At 37.6% G+C, this 14,651-nt stretch overlaps 1 protein-coding gene across 1 annotated transcript in view; it reads right to left on the minus strand.

Moving 5' to 3' along the window:
- Positions 1-14,651, minus strand: part of LOC107316727 (collagen alpha-1(XXVIII) chain-like) — a 41,249-nt gene that overhangs the window by 1,834 nt on the left and 24,764 nt on the right. Inside the window, exons 28-36 of the mRNA XM_032446066.1 lie at positions 9,959-10,027; positions 4,152-4,232; positions 3,485-3,520; positions 3,140-3,176; positions 2,442-2,999; positions 1,700-1,941; positions 1,198-1,288; positions 1,014-1,100; positions 1-189 (exon numbers count right to left, since the gene is read on the minus strand). Of these exons, the coding sequence (XP_032301957.1) occupies positions 1-189; positions 1,014-1,100; positions 1,198-1,288; positions 1,700-1,941; positions 2,442-2,999; positions 3,140-3,176; positions 3,485-3,520; positions 4,152-4,232; positions 9,959-10,027 (1,390 nt within the window). The remainder of the gene's footprint in view (positions 190-1,013; positions 1,101-1,197; positions 1,289-1,699; positions 1,942-2,441; positions 3,000-3,139; positions 3,177-3,484; positions 3,521-4,151; positions 4,233-9,958; positions 10,028-14,651) is intronic.

Genomic DNA, 14,651 nt, shown 5'->3' on the forward strand with positions numbered 1-14,651 from the left:
CTCCAGAAGAAAATACACAAGCCTCTCTACATTCCTCTTCACTTTCAAACCGATTTGCGTTTCCATCACAGCCACCGTACCAGAACTGAGCGCAGGCATTGGCTTGTTTATCGTAATACCATTTTATGATGTAAACACGGCACGGCCCTTGATCCAGCCTTAACTTGCACCGGAGGCCCAGAACATTTTCTTAAAAAACAAAGAAACAAACAGGAGCAGATGCAATTCTGTGTAAAAATCAATTGCGATGTGCTAGTCTCACTCACTGTAATAATACCATAAGATAGAAAATACTTTCTTTAAATGTTTAACATTATTACATCAATATTCTGCATGTATCATTGGCAACCAGTATCTGGAAACTTAGAAAAAAAGAACTTCACAATAGACACTAGGCAGCTATCTTAGTCACACCGCCATTCCCAGGAGGCACACTCTTCATCACGTCGTTGTTCCATCACAGCATGTTGCTATGGAATCCAAAAGTGTGAACCCCCAAAATGATACAAAGAACAGATTCAGATTTTTCATGTGAAATGAATGCACCCTTTGAATAGTCAGCTCTTTACTATACTTTCCTTCAAATAACTAAATAATTTTCTCCCCATTTCTCTTCTGAAAGTTTGTCCAATTCTGAAATCACTCTGCATCTTCTCTCCTTGAGGAGGCCTCCCAACTCCTGGTGGGAGAATGAGCCTTCCTGGCCAAAGAACACTGGCCCTCCTCACCTGGCACTGAGATCTCTCTTTGGTGCCATTTATCAGCTCTGCCTCAAGTTACAGCTAACCATGTTCTGCTCTGAAATGAGCAGTGGGATTTGAAACTTGCAGAGACAATACCTGGTTAATAGGCCAGCCAAGAAGTACAGCTAGATTTTATAAAATCCTGAAGTGTCATCTTTTCCACAGCATGTGCTCATGAAATCTTCAAAAGTGGATGGACTCAGAGTGACTCTGAATTAAAGCATTATAAAATCAGTGTCAGGGTTAAGAGAGAAGAAAATGATCTATAACCTGGCCTTGGTGTGAGCCCTGCAGCTGAAAGAGATGATGGCAGCACTTTGTCCATAGATGGTGGTGGCAATGATGATGTCACAGCTGCTGGTGAAAACAACAGAGTGAGGCAGTGATTTTTTATTTCTTTCTTTAATCAGCCAAAAGAACTCAAAGTCGAAAAAATTAACAGTGATAAAGATACCTCTAGTGTCCATTGTTACTGAGGATGGCTGTTCCTTTTCCTCTAGATTATCTTCATAGGCTTCATTAACTACCATAGTAGGTACGTTGGTCTGAAATAAACATTTTATTTTATTTTTTTCAAATACTGTGAAGCATCTCAAAATGAATCAGCCTGTTATCATTTACAGGTTTCCTAACACTTTTCCTTCCATTTACCCTGACTGCAATGCTAAGAATTGAGATTTCAACCTCAGCAGACCAGTTTACCTGGAGGGCTGTCAATCCTAAACTTGCTGTATTAAACTCAGTAGCAGTATCAGAACTAAACTGCGGGCAGTAGATAACAGAGCGCATGCGATACATGAACTTCTATTCATAGCAGCCAGCACCAAGCATAGCAAATTAAAGGACCTATTGCAGTACCTGCCTGCAGAAAAGAAAAAAGGTAGATATTGCATCAGGCAACAGAGAAGGAAATAGACAGAAAACCTTCATTCATAAAACATGCTGAATTTTCATACCAGAACCAACAGCTGAGGAATATCACCAGGACCCAGAGGACTTTCTATTGTAGATAGCCCAGGTGTCTGTGCTGACAGCGCTTGTCCATTAATATTGTTGTTCTGAAGCGTGTACTGTGAAGGACTTGAAGATACTGAATGGAAAGATGGGCCACTTACACTTGCAACATTTCTGTTACGATTGTAAATTAAGGTACCATGCTCATCTTCACAAAACTGGTTGACTAACTTGGACTCCAGAGCTGTTCAAAAGCAATTAAAAAATCATACTAAGAAATTAAATGGATTTTTCAAATTTGGGTTCTTTACACACATGAATAATACACATGTAATCCAGTACACCTCTGGGTTATTTATACATATCTAAGATCATTCCAGGCTCCCCAAAGTGTCTTTATTATCACAGATTTACCAGCCTGTAAGCCCTCTATGTGATACACATTTCCATTCCAGCAGGTCTACAGTGCATGAGCACTCCCTGCACATAGGAAGCCAGTTTAAACAACTGCTTTTGTAGCCTGTAGGTGACATCTTTGGTTGGCACAGCGTATTCTCTTTCATGTCATGGCTTATACCATGACTCCTTTAAAGAAGGCAACCTTCATCTCTAGGTTCTTATAATTTTTATTTTGTAAATAACCCTGATCATTAAAAAATGTAACAAACACAAACATAATGCATTTTTTCCCTCTATTCTGAGAGCCATCAGGTATAATACAGAATAAAACTGCAATGAACGCACCTGGGAGAGTATTGAAGTCATCAATGAGATACATATGTTCTGTGTCTGGATCTGAAGCGATCAGATTTAGTTCATGCACAAACTCAGCTTGTGTTGGATCGGAGGTATTTACAATTCCTATTGCATACATTTCAATGTTTGCTGCATGGGCCTCTCGAACAACAACATCCAGTTTCACTGCTTCTCTCTTGTCCGCTTGGCCATCGGTGAGCACAACAGCCACCTTTCGCACTCCTGTTCGAGCACCTAGAAATCCTTCCTGGGTTGCTTTACGGATAGCAGTTCCTGTGTAAGTGCCCTCTCCCATGTACTGCATTTTTCTAATTGCTCGTTTAACGTCCTGTTGTGTTGTATGCTTGTTGAGGCCAAATTCTAGCTGCACTTCTAAACTGTACAGCACGAGGCCAATTCTGGTAGCATTTCTGCCTACAGTTACTCTGTCTACTAATGCAGTTACAAAGTCTTTGATAATCTCAAAATTCTCTGGTCCCACGCTCTCAGAGCTGTCGATCACAAACACAAGCTCCATAGGAATTTCTTTACATTTAATACCACAACCTGAAAAGGAAAAAAAAAACCAAACAAAAAAACACAGACTGAGCACAATGACTACTGGGAGTTCTTCTGCAAAAGGAAGAAAACGTAAATTCTATGAAGGAAAGCAGAATCTGAAATTAGAAGTTTTCCTACATACTTACCACATATCTCTTTAATTAATTTAATTATATCTTCTCTCTGGATATGAAAAAATTAAAAACATTTTACCATTTGTCTATTGCAAGTAACATATAAACTTGATACTACCAAAGTGTTTGTTTGCTAACTGTATAAGAAGATGTAGAAGGTGTGAAATTATCAGGAATTTTAAATTACTTATCAACATGAAGTAGATGAGAAAAAGCCAGAAGCCCTTAAGTGGCTTCTTTCTTTATTAATGCCAGAAAACTCTTTCTAGAATAGTTTACATGGGATTTCAACTGATACTTCCTTGTATTTTGTTACAATCACATCCTAACAGGTTTTAAATAATGGAATTCACTTACTGTTAGACCTTGCTCTCCCTTCGGTCCAGTTTTGCCCTGAAACAATGATCATTAATTAAGCCATGCAATTAGTAACGCTAATTCAAAATATGACTTCATCAGTACCATCATTAAAATAATACTTAGCTAATAAGAACTCTTGCTAGAAGAAATAGTTTTCCTGTGATACTGGGCTTGTACCCACCATAACTGTAACCTTTTAAGGTGGCAAGGCTTTTATTGGTAGTGGATGACCTTGAGTCTCCTGTTGAACCACTGATTTTCAGTTTAATATACTGAATAGTATCCAAATGCCAGGGCAGAAGAGGACATTTTGTTTTCCAGCTTTTGGAAGCCAGTAGAAATTAAAAGTTTCCTGTCCTATGTTTACTTATCAGCTTTGATGGTAAGTCTGATCTACTGTTACTTGCTAGCCACATAACAGGACTGCATAGCCCTATCTTCTTACAACAGGACTGCTGGCTTTCACTGTCTTGAGAAGGAAACCACATATGCCATTAAACTGGGGTACCTGCACAAAAAGTCTTCCTTATACCTTTAAACATCTTCATATTTCCAGTTTCTTAAGCATTTCAGATTATGAGTAGTTAAACAGCAAGAAAAACACACACCAGCTTTAGTATTAAGCAGTGTAAGAATACAGATGTGATAAAACTGAATTACTCACAGGTTCTCCAGATAAACCAGGATCACCCACAAAGCCCTTTTCTCCTTTTTTCCCTTTTTCTCCTGTTGCTCCTCGATCTCCCTTGGAAGTCATGTATGTAAGCAGACAAAGTCTAAATCAATTTTCATTACATTTCTCACATTTATTTCTAGCTGCCTTTGTTAAATTCACCTTCAGCTTCTGGCAAGAGTTAGAAATCTTCATTAGAGACTGTTTAAATTTATTACTATCTGAATTTTGTGAATAACTTGTACTATTGACTATTCTTGTGGAATATACAGCTCAAGCAGTTTGAAAAATGAAACATCCCAAACAACAAGTACATGGAGAGAGGGATGTTTCTTGGAATACTGCATGATTGAAGTGAATGTGTTTGAGGAAACTAAGATGCAGCAGGGAAACTGAGAAGGGACCAGGTAGATTTGGATTGGGTGATGGAAACATTCTGAGAAGCCTTTTGGCCTAGGAAGGCGTTCAGAATAGCAAACAAAGGAAATACTGAAATTTTGTACAACCGTGGATAAATTAAAGGCAACAATGTTAAAGACAAGATCTGTATCTCTAACTGCACTAGCAGATAAACCTCATGATATCAAAATATTCAGTGCAGAGATGCTGCTGTTAAATATTAAAAGGATCATGTGAACAGTTGAAGTTTCATTCAATCTTGATCCCCTTTTCAAAGAATTCACATCTTCAGTCATTGTAGTATGTTGGCTCAGGTCTCAGGCATTCTCTCTAATTTCGATATCATACCTTCTGTCCCAATAGCCCTTCTCCAGGGGGGCCTCGTGGTCCTGGCATTCCTTGAATTCCTGGTTCCCCCTAATGATAATCCAGGTAGCGATGTTAACCCTTTGTAGTCATTCATAATGTATTTATTTTGAATGTTTAAGCAAAGTGTTTCAACTGCATTTTAACAACTATCTTGACACACCTGAGGCATAGTAATGGCTTACCTCAAACACTTCCATAGTATGTTTACTCTAAAAATATATATTTGAAATCTGCTTGATTGTTATCTAATTCCCCTGTTCCCTCTTTCCAACCTACTTTATTCCTTCTCGTTCCTCCTTTCTTCTGTCTCTTGCATCTCTTTTATGTTTTGAGTAAAAGTACAAATTATGGGGAAAATGGAATATTACACCCAGGTCTGGGATTAATGATATTCTTCTACTGTAGGTGGTAATCCATGCAGCTATTTCAAGGTGTTTCCATGGGCATGAGAGACTGGGAAAGAGGGAACGTTATTTTTCATTTTGTCTCATTCTGTGAGTCCATCTTCCTCTGAAAATTCCTCCTCCCTCAGCTCATAAATCTTTGGGCTTTTTATTGTTAACAGCAGCAGATATAGATCATAATTTGTAGATGCTCATATTAACTTTCTCATTGTCCAACTTCTGGCTCTCTTATAATGTAAGAAACAAGAATGTGAGGTTTGTTTCTTAATTCCTTAATGCTGCGATGGTCAGATCGAACATTCAGCAGAGTCATCTTACCTTAATTCCTTGAATGCCTTCACCTGGAGGTCCTAAAGGGCCAGGCAGCCCTGGGCGTCCTGTGGCTCCCTAGAAAGAAACCCTGCAAGTGTTAAATTCACCACTCATAATGAAGATGCACAGTATATTTCTATATGACTGCCTAATTTCCTGTGAGTCCTCTTCCACATTTAATATCATTTTGAAAGTAGGAAGATAAGACTGCTCTGGCTGACGACAACTTTTTTTTTTTTTATCCTTTATGTGGCACTGTAAATAATCTCTTGCAGCTAATGTACAAGCTGGCTTTTAAAAGAACTCTAGAAAAATTACAGTTTAAGTTTCTCATAGGAAAACAGACAGTACAGTATTAATTTTATACCCATACTGCTGTTCTAGTATCCTTGTGTGAAACTCTCAGTTTCTTCCATTTGTAAGGATCATTTGTATAGTGAAATAGAAGTGGGATTTGTGCTTTCCTATTGCTTAGCCATGCACTTAGTCGTGTGTGGGGAACGAAGCCACACTGTGTGATACATTATGATGTTGCAAAATCCTTAATTCTGTCATGGCTTAGTTCTTTTACAGTAACGTTCATATTTAGAAACAGCTCTCTTGTATTAATAGACTTCTGAAGTTGAGCTGTAGAAGCAAAAAAATTCCATTCTCTAAGGAAAATTGTTCATTTCCAGGCATTTTTCATGGTGTACATTCTAATCACATTTACGTTAAAATATTACTGATTTACTTTATTGAGTGGGGGGAAAAAATGATGGGAAGAATTCTAGAATAGCTCAGCAATCTGCCTGTAGCTTTAAAAACAGGATAGGCACTGATTGTTTGCCAGACAAGTAATTGTAGGTCAGGACAAACAGTAGAAGAAATGTTTGCTACCAAATTGGAGCCAACCTGAAGGAGTTAAACATTTTGCTGCAAGATTATCACCCTATAATTTCTCTTCCGCAGTAGGAAAAAGACAGGGAAAAAGACAGTGGCTTAAGGCTGGTTAGCAGAAATGTTTTTGATACTATACAAAATGAAGACACTATTTCTCAGTTATCTATTGGATTACTTGTTTCTAGTGTAGTATGAAGACAAAACATACATATCTGTATGCATGATTACGTATTTTTATACTGTACTTTTATTTTCCAGAAAAGATAAAAGATGTGTTTAAATGGCTTACTTTTGGTCCTGGCAGACCTTCTCCTGGTGGACCTGGGAGACCCATTGGTCCTCTACTACCAGGATCACCCTGAAAATGGATACTTTAAAAAATAAGTAGTGAATACAAAGTTTGATTTACCTCTAGAATTATTAGCATCTGCTGTACTCAAGTAGGACAAAGTGAGAAAAATTATTGAACAGATCATTTTAAATATAAACAGCGCTAAACCATGAATACTACAGGCAGAATAAGGAGGATATTGGGGTTTTACAGTGGCTAGTGGTCTACGCATATTAAGACATGCACAGTCAGTTGTGCAATAGTTAGAGAGGCACACAATTCCCATATCACAAAATAAACTCCAATTTCTGCAAGTCAGCAATAATCTGTCTGTCAGACTGTATTCACACTGGTACAGCTCTAGTGTGCTTTTCTTGTTAGTGCCTTCAGACAGACTGATGAGAGTGAAAAAATATGTTTAGTCTTTTAAGAGACAATTAGGTGTGCTTAACTAGTTTCAGTCAATCTATTAATTAGCTGTATTCAAGTAAGCCTACAGTCACCATCAAGACAAGTTTTGAACTGAAGCTTGAATATCTTCTATGGTATCTACCTTTTATTTACTGACAAGTAAATTAAAGCTGTATGAAAAAGATTATCTACCTATGATCTATGGGTAGGAACTATATGTACATGGAGTATATGCATGCATTTACTTTCTTTGCAGTTAAGATCTGTACCTTAGGTCCTGGTAGTCCAACTCCATCAGGGCCTTGCTCACCAGGAAACCCAGGAAGGCCTGGCAAGCCCTGAAAATTGTATGCAGAGACAGAATATTAATTTCAAGCTGTGTTAACTACATGCATTTATTCACAGTATGGCTTGTATCTTGAATACATTGGCTCTGCAGGGTCACTGTGGTTAAACTCCACTTGAATAAGCCAAAAGTTGTCAGTGGTGGTTGTATGTGTGTTCTACCTCAAGCAAGAGACCAGTATGTGTCAGGAGTCTAATCCAGAGCACCTAATGCAAAAGCAGTTATAGGATTGGATTGCACTAAAATGTCAAGACATGCTTCAGCTTCAAATTTCCACTTCAACGTTCACTAATTTTTACTCCTCCTGTTTGTATGCATTTATACAGTTGTCTTCAGCACAAATAAATGCTAGTACATAACCAAACTCTAGCCAGCATGACAAAGCCAGGGCTGGTGGAACAGGCTATGTGGGGCCAGTGCTGCATACACATGTTCTCTTGAGGGAGAAGAGCAGAGAGTTTTTTCTCTTTGTATCCTTTCTGCAGGCATTTTTCCTAACTACCAGTACAGACTTTTGTAAACAGCTGTAAAGTAAGTCAGCCAGTTCCTTGTGCCACCATCAGCATCCCAATGAATAGAACTGAGGACAGATTGCTTGTTTGACTCTGGATAGTAGCTGCTTTTTCAGTGGTTCTGGAAGATTGATAGGTCACCCAGAGTTCATACTTGTGTCTGTGGACACAGCTGTTCAGTTGGGCTATATTCTTCTGTTTGGGCTTAAAATTCTGGGTGGCTGGGCAGAAGATAGTAACCTACACTAAGATTTTGAAGGAACTGATTGAAACCTCAGTAATACTATAAAAAAAGTTCTCCTATTGGAATATTTTGCATTGTATAATCATAAGGATTAAGGGACTTGTAAGGTCTTGGACTAATACAGAAGACTATTTCTTTTTCCCTCCATGCTAAATTGCATTACCACAGTTGAAGAGCCTAAAATACAAATAAATCTTTCCTGGCACATCAACAATAGAGGCAAATCACTTTGTTTTACCTATTTGTTCCCAATTCACATTAAAAAGAAACAAAAGAAACATCTGTAAACTTACAGGTGGACCAGGGTAACCATCTCCTTTTGGTCCATAGGGCCCAGGGAGTCCTGGAAGGCCTCGATCACCCTGATGAAAGCAGGAAAAACAGATGAGATGACTGCCAAAGCAGCTGCTAGCAGGAAATGCTCCACGAGCATGAAATTTCTTTGTCAGAGATAATGTAAGTTGATTTTTATCTACCTATGTGTGTGTGTTTGTTACTGTAAATTATTACTGTAGGTTGTCTGTACTACATGATACCAGATTAAAACTAGAATATTTAATAGCTCTAAGGAAATATGATACCTTTCATTTTTAAGTCAGGAATCTTTTTTTAGATCTGTCTGCTGTTACTATGATTTATATTTAAGAAGGAACAGATTCAGTTGCATTATCTTCTTACAATTACCATTATTCTAATTTTGAATGCATAAATCCATCCTGATGGACAGCTGAAAGCTGCTCTGAGTTGAACCTGAATGGATGATATGGGTGGATGACCATGTTTGTCTCTGCAACAGCCCAAAATATGGCTATGCATAATAATGCCAAGAAAATGCCCATACAGAAACTTTATTAAAAAAGCCGTAGAAGGTTTTACCCTGTACAGGTTGGCACAGATATCTGACAGTGAAGCAAAAGCACTAATACTGATAGCAAACAATGAAGAACTTATTAATGGAAAAATGCTGAGTGCAGCCAAAATTAAAGAGCTTTTAGGGCTTACGATCAGTCAGAGAGCAGGGGACAGGGACAATACTCAACAATATTGTCAAATTTGCTTAGTTTAAAGCATGATAAACATTAGATTATAACACTGAGAAAGTACTATATAAGCACTAGAGAGAAGTCCTTAGAGATTAGCTACTCTTTCATGTTTCACTACTCAAGGAATCTCTTCTCACATGACTGGATTGGCTCATGTTCTGAGATATGTTTGGAACCTACATATTATACCTTGCCATAATTAGAAATGGAGCAGTTTATCTAAAACCTGCTCAGAAAAATCAGCTGTGTTTAACAGATAAGCAGCTGTGAGCACATAAATCATGTGCCCTCACTGTATTCATTCACTGTAAATTAAAAACTTTTTTTTCCCTGCCATCTGAAAGCTTATGATTCATGGAGTCTGAAAGATCAACTCTCCATGGTCATCTGACTCTGCAAATCCTTATACCATAGCAATGTAGTACAATATATTCAGCAAGTATTGCATAACACTTGACCACTTCTGCTGATAGGCTGTTGCTTCACTGAGATATTGCATTATTCTGCAGATCTATCAGAAATTAGTTTATCAATTTAGGAGCTACCTTTGCCCCAGGCATCCCAAGACCTGATTCTCCAATTGGTCCAGCAAGACCAGGTGGGCCAATGTCACCCTGCAATGAAGAAAACATGTACCATATTTGCACATTCTATTAACCACCAGTGATTGCTTTTTTCCCTTACATTTTGTTATAAAAACACTATATATAAAAATATACGAATGCATGTATTTAAGATAAATGCTAAAAGCAGAAGTATTTTGGTGCTAAGGCTCTCAAAGACAAGATTATACATAGCCTACACTTCAAGTTGGCAAACAGTTAATAACAAGCCATGGTGGTAACTACAACAGATACAATGCATAACTACTGATAGGAAATAAGTTTTATTTAAACTCTTAAGGCTGAAATTATTTACATGAATAGTAGTATGGCCTACTCTACACAGTTTTCACACTTTAAAAAGTACTAGGATTTAGAAATACTAGGAAGATATTACCTTTGGTCCAGGCACAGCTCTTCCAGGAGGGCCTGGCATTCCAAGACGACCTGGTACACCAGGTTCTCCCTGCAGTGAAGGAATGAGAGTGAAAACAATGTTTTTTTATTCCCTGAAAGTAGTACAGGGATCTCTGAGAAAACATCTGTGCATATTTAATTCAAGCTCTGTCAGAAGTTTTAATGTTTTATTTATATTCTGTGTGAAATCTAAACATTGAAGAACTGATAATCAGTATAGTTCTAATTTCTCAATGGAAATGACATTCCTCTCAGTCCCTGAATAAATATGTATTACTAGAAATAATTTTCTTAGTACATTCTAGACTTGGCACAGCACATCCAGCACTGAAAGCCTCCTGTCCAGCTGTGTATTAATACAAGAAAAAAAATGTATTTTTTCTTGTTACAACAGATTTTTTCCAAATAGTCCCTTCAGTGTAATTTATTACCTCTTGTTTTTTTTTTTTTTCTTTTAATGTGGAAATATTCACTGTTGTATGAATTAATAGCAAAAGACTCAATAAGAAACTGGAAGATAAACTTGGCATAGCCTTTCTCTCACTTTCAGTGAGAATTCGAACTGCAAATTGGTAAAAGAATATCAGCCATGAGTCTGACCAGTGTAAGGGAAAATGAAGTTGTGATCCATATGTGTATGCCAGACACTGTACTGTCTTCCCAAGTATTTCAGCATAGAATGGCACTATTAGTATCCTCTAACTTTTTTTCAATTCATTTCTTCCCTTCCAAAGGAAGCAACATGCTGAATGTAAAGTTTTATAAATACACTTCTGGATGTTTATAATGACTGCGGTTTGTCTTAGGAAAACCATAACTGAACATGGGATTTTTTTGGAAGTTATTTGTTAAGAGGTAAGTTCATTTCATGCAGATTATTTCTGAAATCTAGGATAGAGTTCTGGAGGGCTGCTTTACACACACAGTGTGATAATGAACATACTTTAGCTCCTGCAGGCCCAGGCACTCCTGTTGGTCCTGTTAATCCACGTATTCCTCTCTGGCCTTGATCTCCCTACAGAAACAGATATGTCATACATACTGAAATATTGTGTTATCTGAAATTGTAAATATCAATGCAACACGGTGAAGTGCTATACTGCAGCTGTTGAACATAGGTTCTTCCCATAGCTTTCACTGGCAAGCCACTTAAGCCTATTCCTGGAGCTTTAGAATGTCTCCTTTTAGAGTGTTTCCTTTAATAAAATATTCTTACCTTTTCACCCTGTATTCCAACACCTGGAACACCTTCAGGACCTCTAAGACCAGGTAATCCTGGTTCACCCTGGAATGAAAAAAAAAAATTCAAAGCACTATCTCAGAAAACTACATAGATAACAGTGCAAGGTCAACTCTATAATTACCTGAATAAGCTTGTTAAAATCACAGGCTTTTTAAAGTCATAGGAACAATTCCCACTGATTCAGTGGGCTCAATTTTCTTCCCATATTCAGAAGTAACTACAGTAAAAATCTGTGTGGAAATGAGGTAGCATATTTCCTAATTATTGATTGTACAGTCAAAAAGTACAGTTGGAAAGAGTACTGTAGTGAGATAGCAAAGGAACAAGAAGAGAAGGAATGCTCACCCAGTTCCAAAGATGAAATTCTCCACCAAGGAGGGATCTCCAGAAAGATCCTACCCAGTGGAAGTCAGCCCTTAAATAGGGTCTAGGAAGGGTGGAACCAGGTTCCACCCCTTCTGGTAAAACACTGAATTGCCTTTACCTGTGCTCCCAAGGCTGACTTGGTGTTTGCCTCAAGCGATCAATCAGTGGTTCAGGTCAACAGTTCCCATACAATGACAGAACACTCTGAGTACATAATATAAAAATACACGAAGTTTTCTGTTCATCATTGGAAAGCTACTAAATGTTGCCTGTAGCCATTTTAGTGCTCTTATAAGCAGGGAATTTAGTGAATTGAAAAAAGCCAGCTGTAAGTAAGATAACACAACCACCAACATCCCCAAAATTAGAAAAGTTTCCCTAGAAAACATGTTTGAGTTTGTTGTTTTTTTTTTTGTCCAAAATGTGCTACTTTTTCCCATGTCCATGAAGATCTTCTCTTCTAGGTTTGGATATCAGCATAGAGCGAACAGTAAGAATGCATGAAGGGAAGGAGGTGGGCTGCAGAGAGAAATGAACCAACCTTTTGTCCAGGGGCTCCATCTTCTCCTGGAAGGCCAGGCAGACCTGCCAATCCTGGAAGGCCTGGCTCACCCTGACATCAATAAAAGTAAGTCTTTCTATTAAATGCAGACTCCAAATCAAGTAAATCTATTTATGTATTTTTAAGGCTACTAAACTGTATATGTATTTATATGAACCATTTATGCATATGAACTCAAGTCTTGTTTTTCTCTGTATAATAACAACTCATTTATTACAAAAAAAGGAAATGTCTAATTGTTCAACAGTTTATTTCTAGAATTATTTTTACACATCCACAGAAAGGACACTCAAGAAGCACAAATTCTCAAACCCAAATGAATAAATTCATCTATTAATAATATACCTTAGAACCAGGCTCTCCAATACCTCTTTCTCCTGGTACTCCAGTCTCTCCTGGCAAGCCTTGTTCACCCTTAAGTAGAAATTAAGAGCTTTGTCATGAAAAAATACAAAAGCAAATTCCTGGTTGATTATATTTAAAGAAAATAATAGTGTGATATTACCTTTAGTGTAATTTGTTAAGAACACAATCACAAAGATTAAAAATTTCAAGATCCCTGGGCACCTTCTGAGCTGTCACCAAAGTGTTGCAGGTGTAAATAATGATTAAATCTGTAATTATACATCAACAATGTTTCCAACTAACAATTCAGCAATAATAAGTGGTAATCTCCATTTTATCTTAGACCATTCTTGACTACTAGAAACAGTAAATTCACAAAATCAGGTGAGAAAACAGGCAGCAGAATTAAAGGCAGCTAATCTGTAAGCTATGCATGTTTTTTGTTTTTCTGGAAAATAAACACTGCATTGAGAATAAAAAGATAGTCTTGAAATGTTGGTATTCTTTTATGTTAAGTGCAGTAACTTTTTGGAATTGATTTACTGCACCTGCCTACATGATGAAATTTCAAGTCCAGATCAGACCTCACTTGCTGGGAAAAATACCAGAAAAAGTACAGTTTAATAGCTGATATTTGGTACCTCAAAAGCTTTTGTGGCGAGCTGAGACAAAACAGAGAGCTAAGCCATAGGTTCATCAGGTCTTCTCAGTGGAGTCACAACTGCTTTACAGTTTAATAACATTATTTTCTTTATTAATTTCCTGCAACTAATTCAGATGTTGAGCCCTTGAACAAGCATATAGAGACAGACCATTTCTTATTCAGAGAACATGAGAAAGACTTTTTACATCATAAAATTCTCTAACCTTTGGTCCAGGTAGTCCCTGTCCTGGTAGCCCTCTAGAGCCTGGAGGTCCTTTGGGGCCTTCCACTCCCTGAAAATATCATCTAATTAATTACTAAAAATAAAGCATATTCTGTTATTAGACATTTAGCTGTGGAGTGAGGGAAAAGTGAAGACCATACCTTCTCTCCTTGAATTCCAATTCCAGGTAATCCTATTGGTCCTGGTAAACCAGGTGGACCAAATTCACCCTGGCAAAGTGCAGCTGGTTAGTTGCATCAAGATATAATCTGTGACAGCTCCTATGCTAGTCATGTTGACTTAACATCTCCTTAAGCTAGCAAAGCTGAGGATGTGACCTTATATCTTAAATATATGCACCTATTCCCTCCTGGTTCTGCTGCTGCTAACAACTGATAGTCTTTTTTTCTCCTCCATTCTAAAACATAACATTCTCACAGAATCAGTTTTTGTTAATATTTTTATTTTAATATGAAACATTTAAACATGCTGGGAGAATTTCCTGAGCACAAATTTGTTAACAAAATACCTTGTTGTCTATGGTCATCTTTGACTGACTTGCCTCACTGCACTGTTTGTAGTGAATATCAAGGCTGTATTGTGCAGATCCATTGGCACTTTGCAAATCCCTTGATGTATGTATTACTCACCTTTTCACCTTTTATGCTGATGCCTGGAAGTCCACGAGGTCCTTTTGGTCCATCAAAACCACGGTCTCCCTACATGAAAAAATAACATGGTAGCTATAGAAACACACAGCTGTTCTCTTTGAAGTAACTAGAGACACAGTTTGCTCTGTCATCTCAAAAATTGAAATGAGGACCAGAAGTTCCTGGA

Source organism: Coturnix japonica, chromosome 7 (genome assembly GCF_001577835.2).
Source record: "Coturnix japonica isolate 7356 chromosome 7, Coturnix japonica 2.1, whole genome shotgun sequence".
Taxonomy (NCBI): Eukaryota; Metazoa; Chordata; class Aves; order Galliformes; family Phasianidae; genus Coturnix; species Coturnix japonica.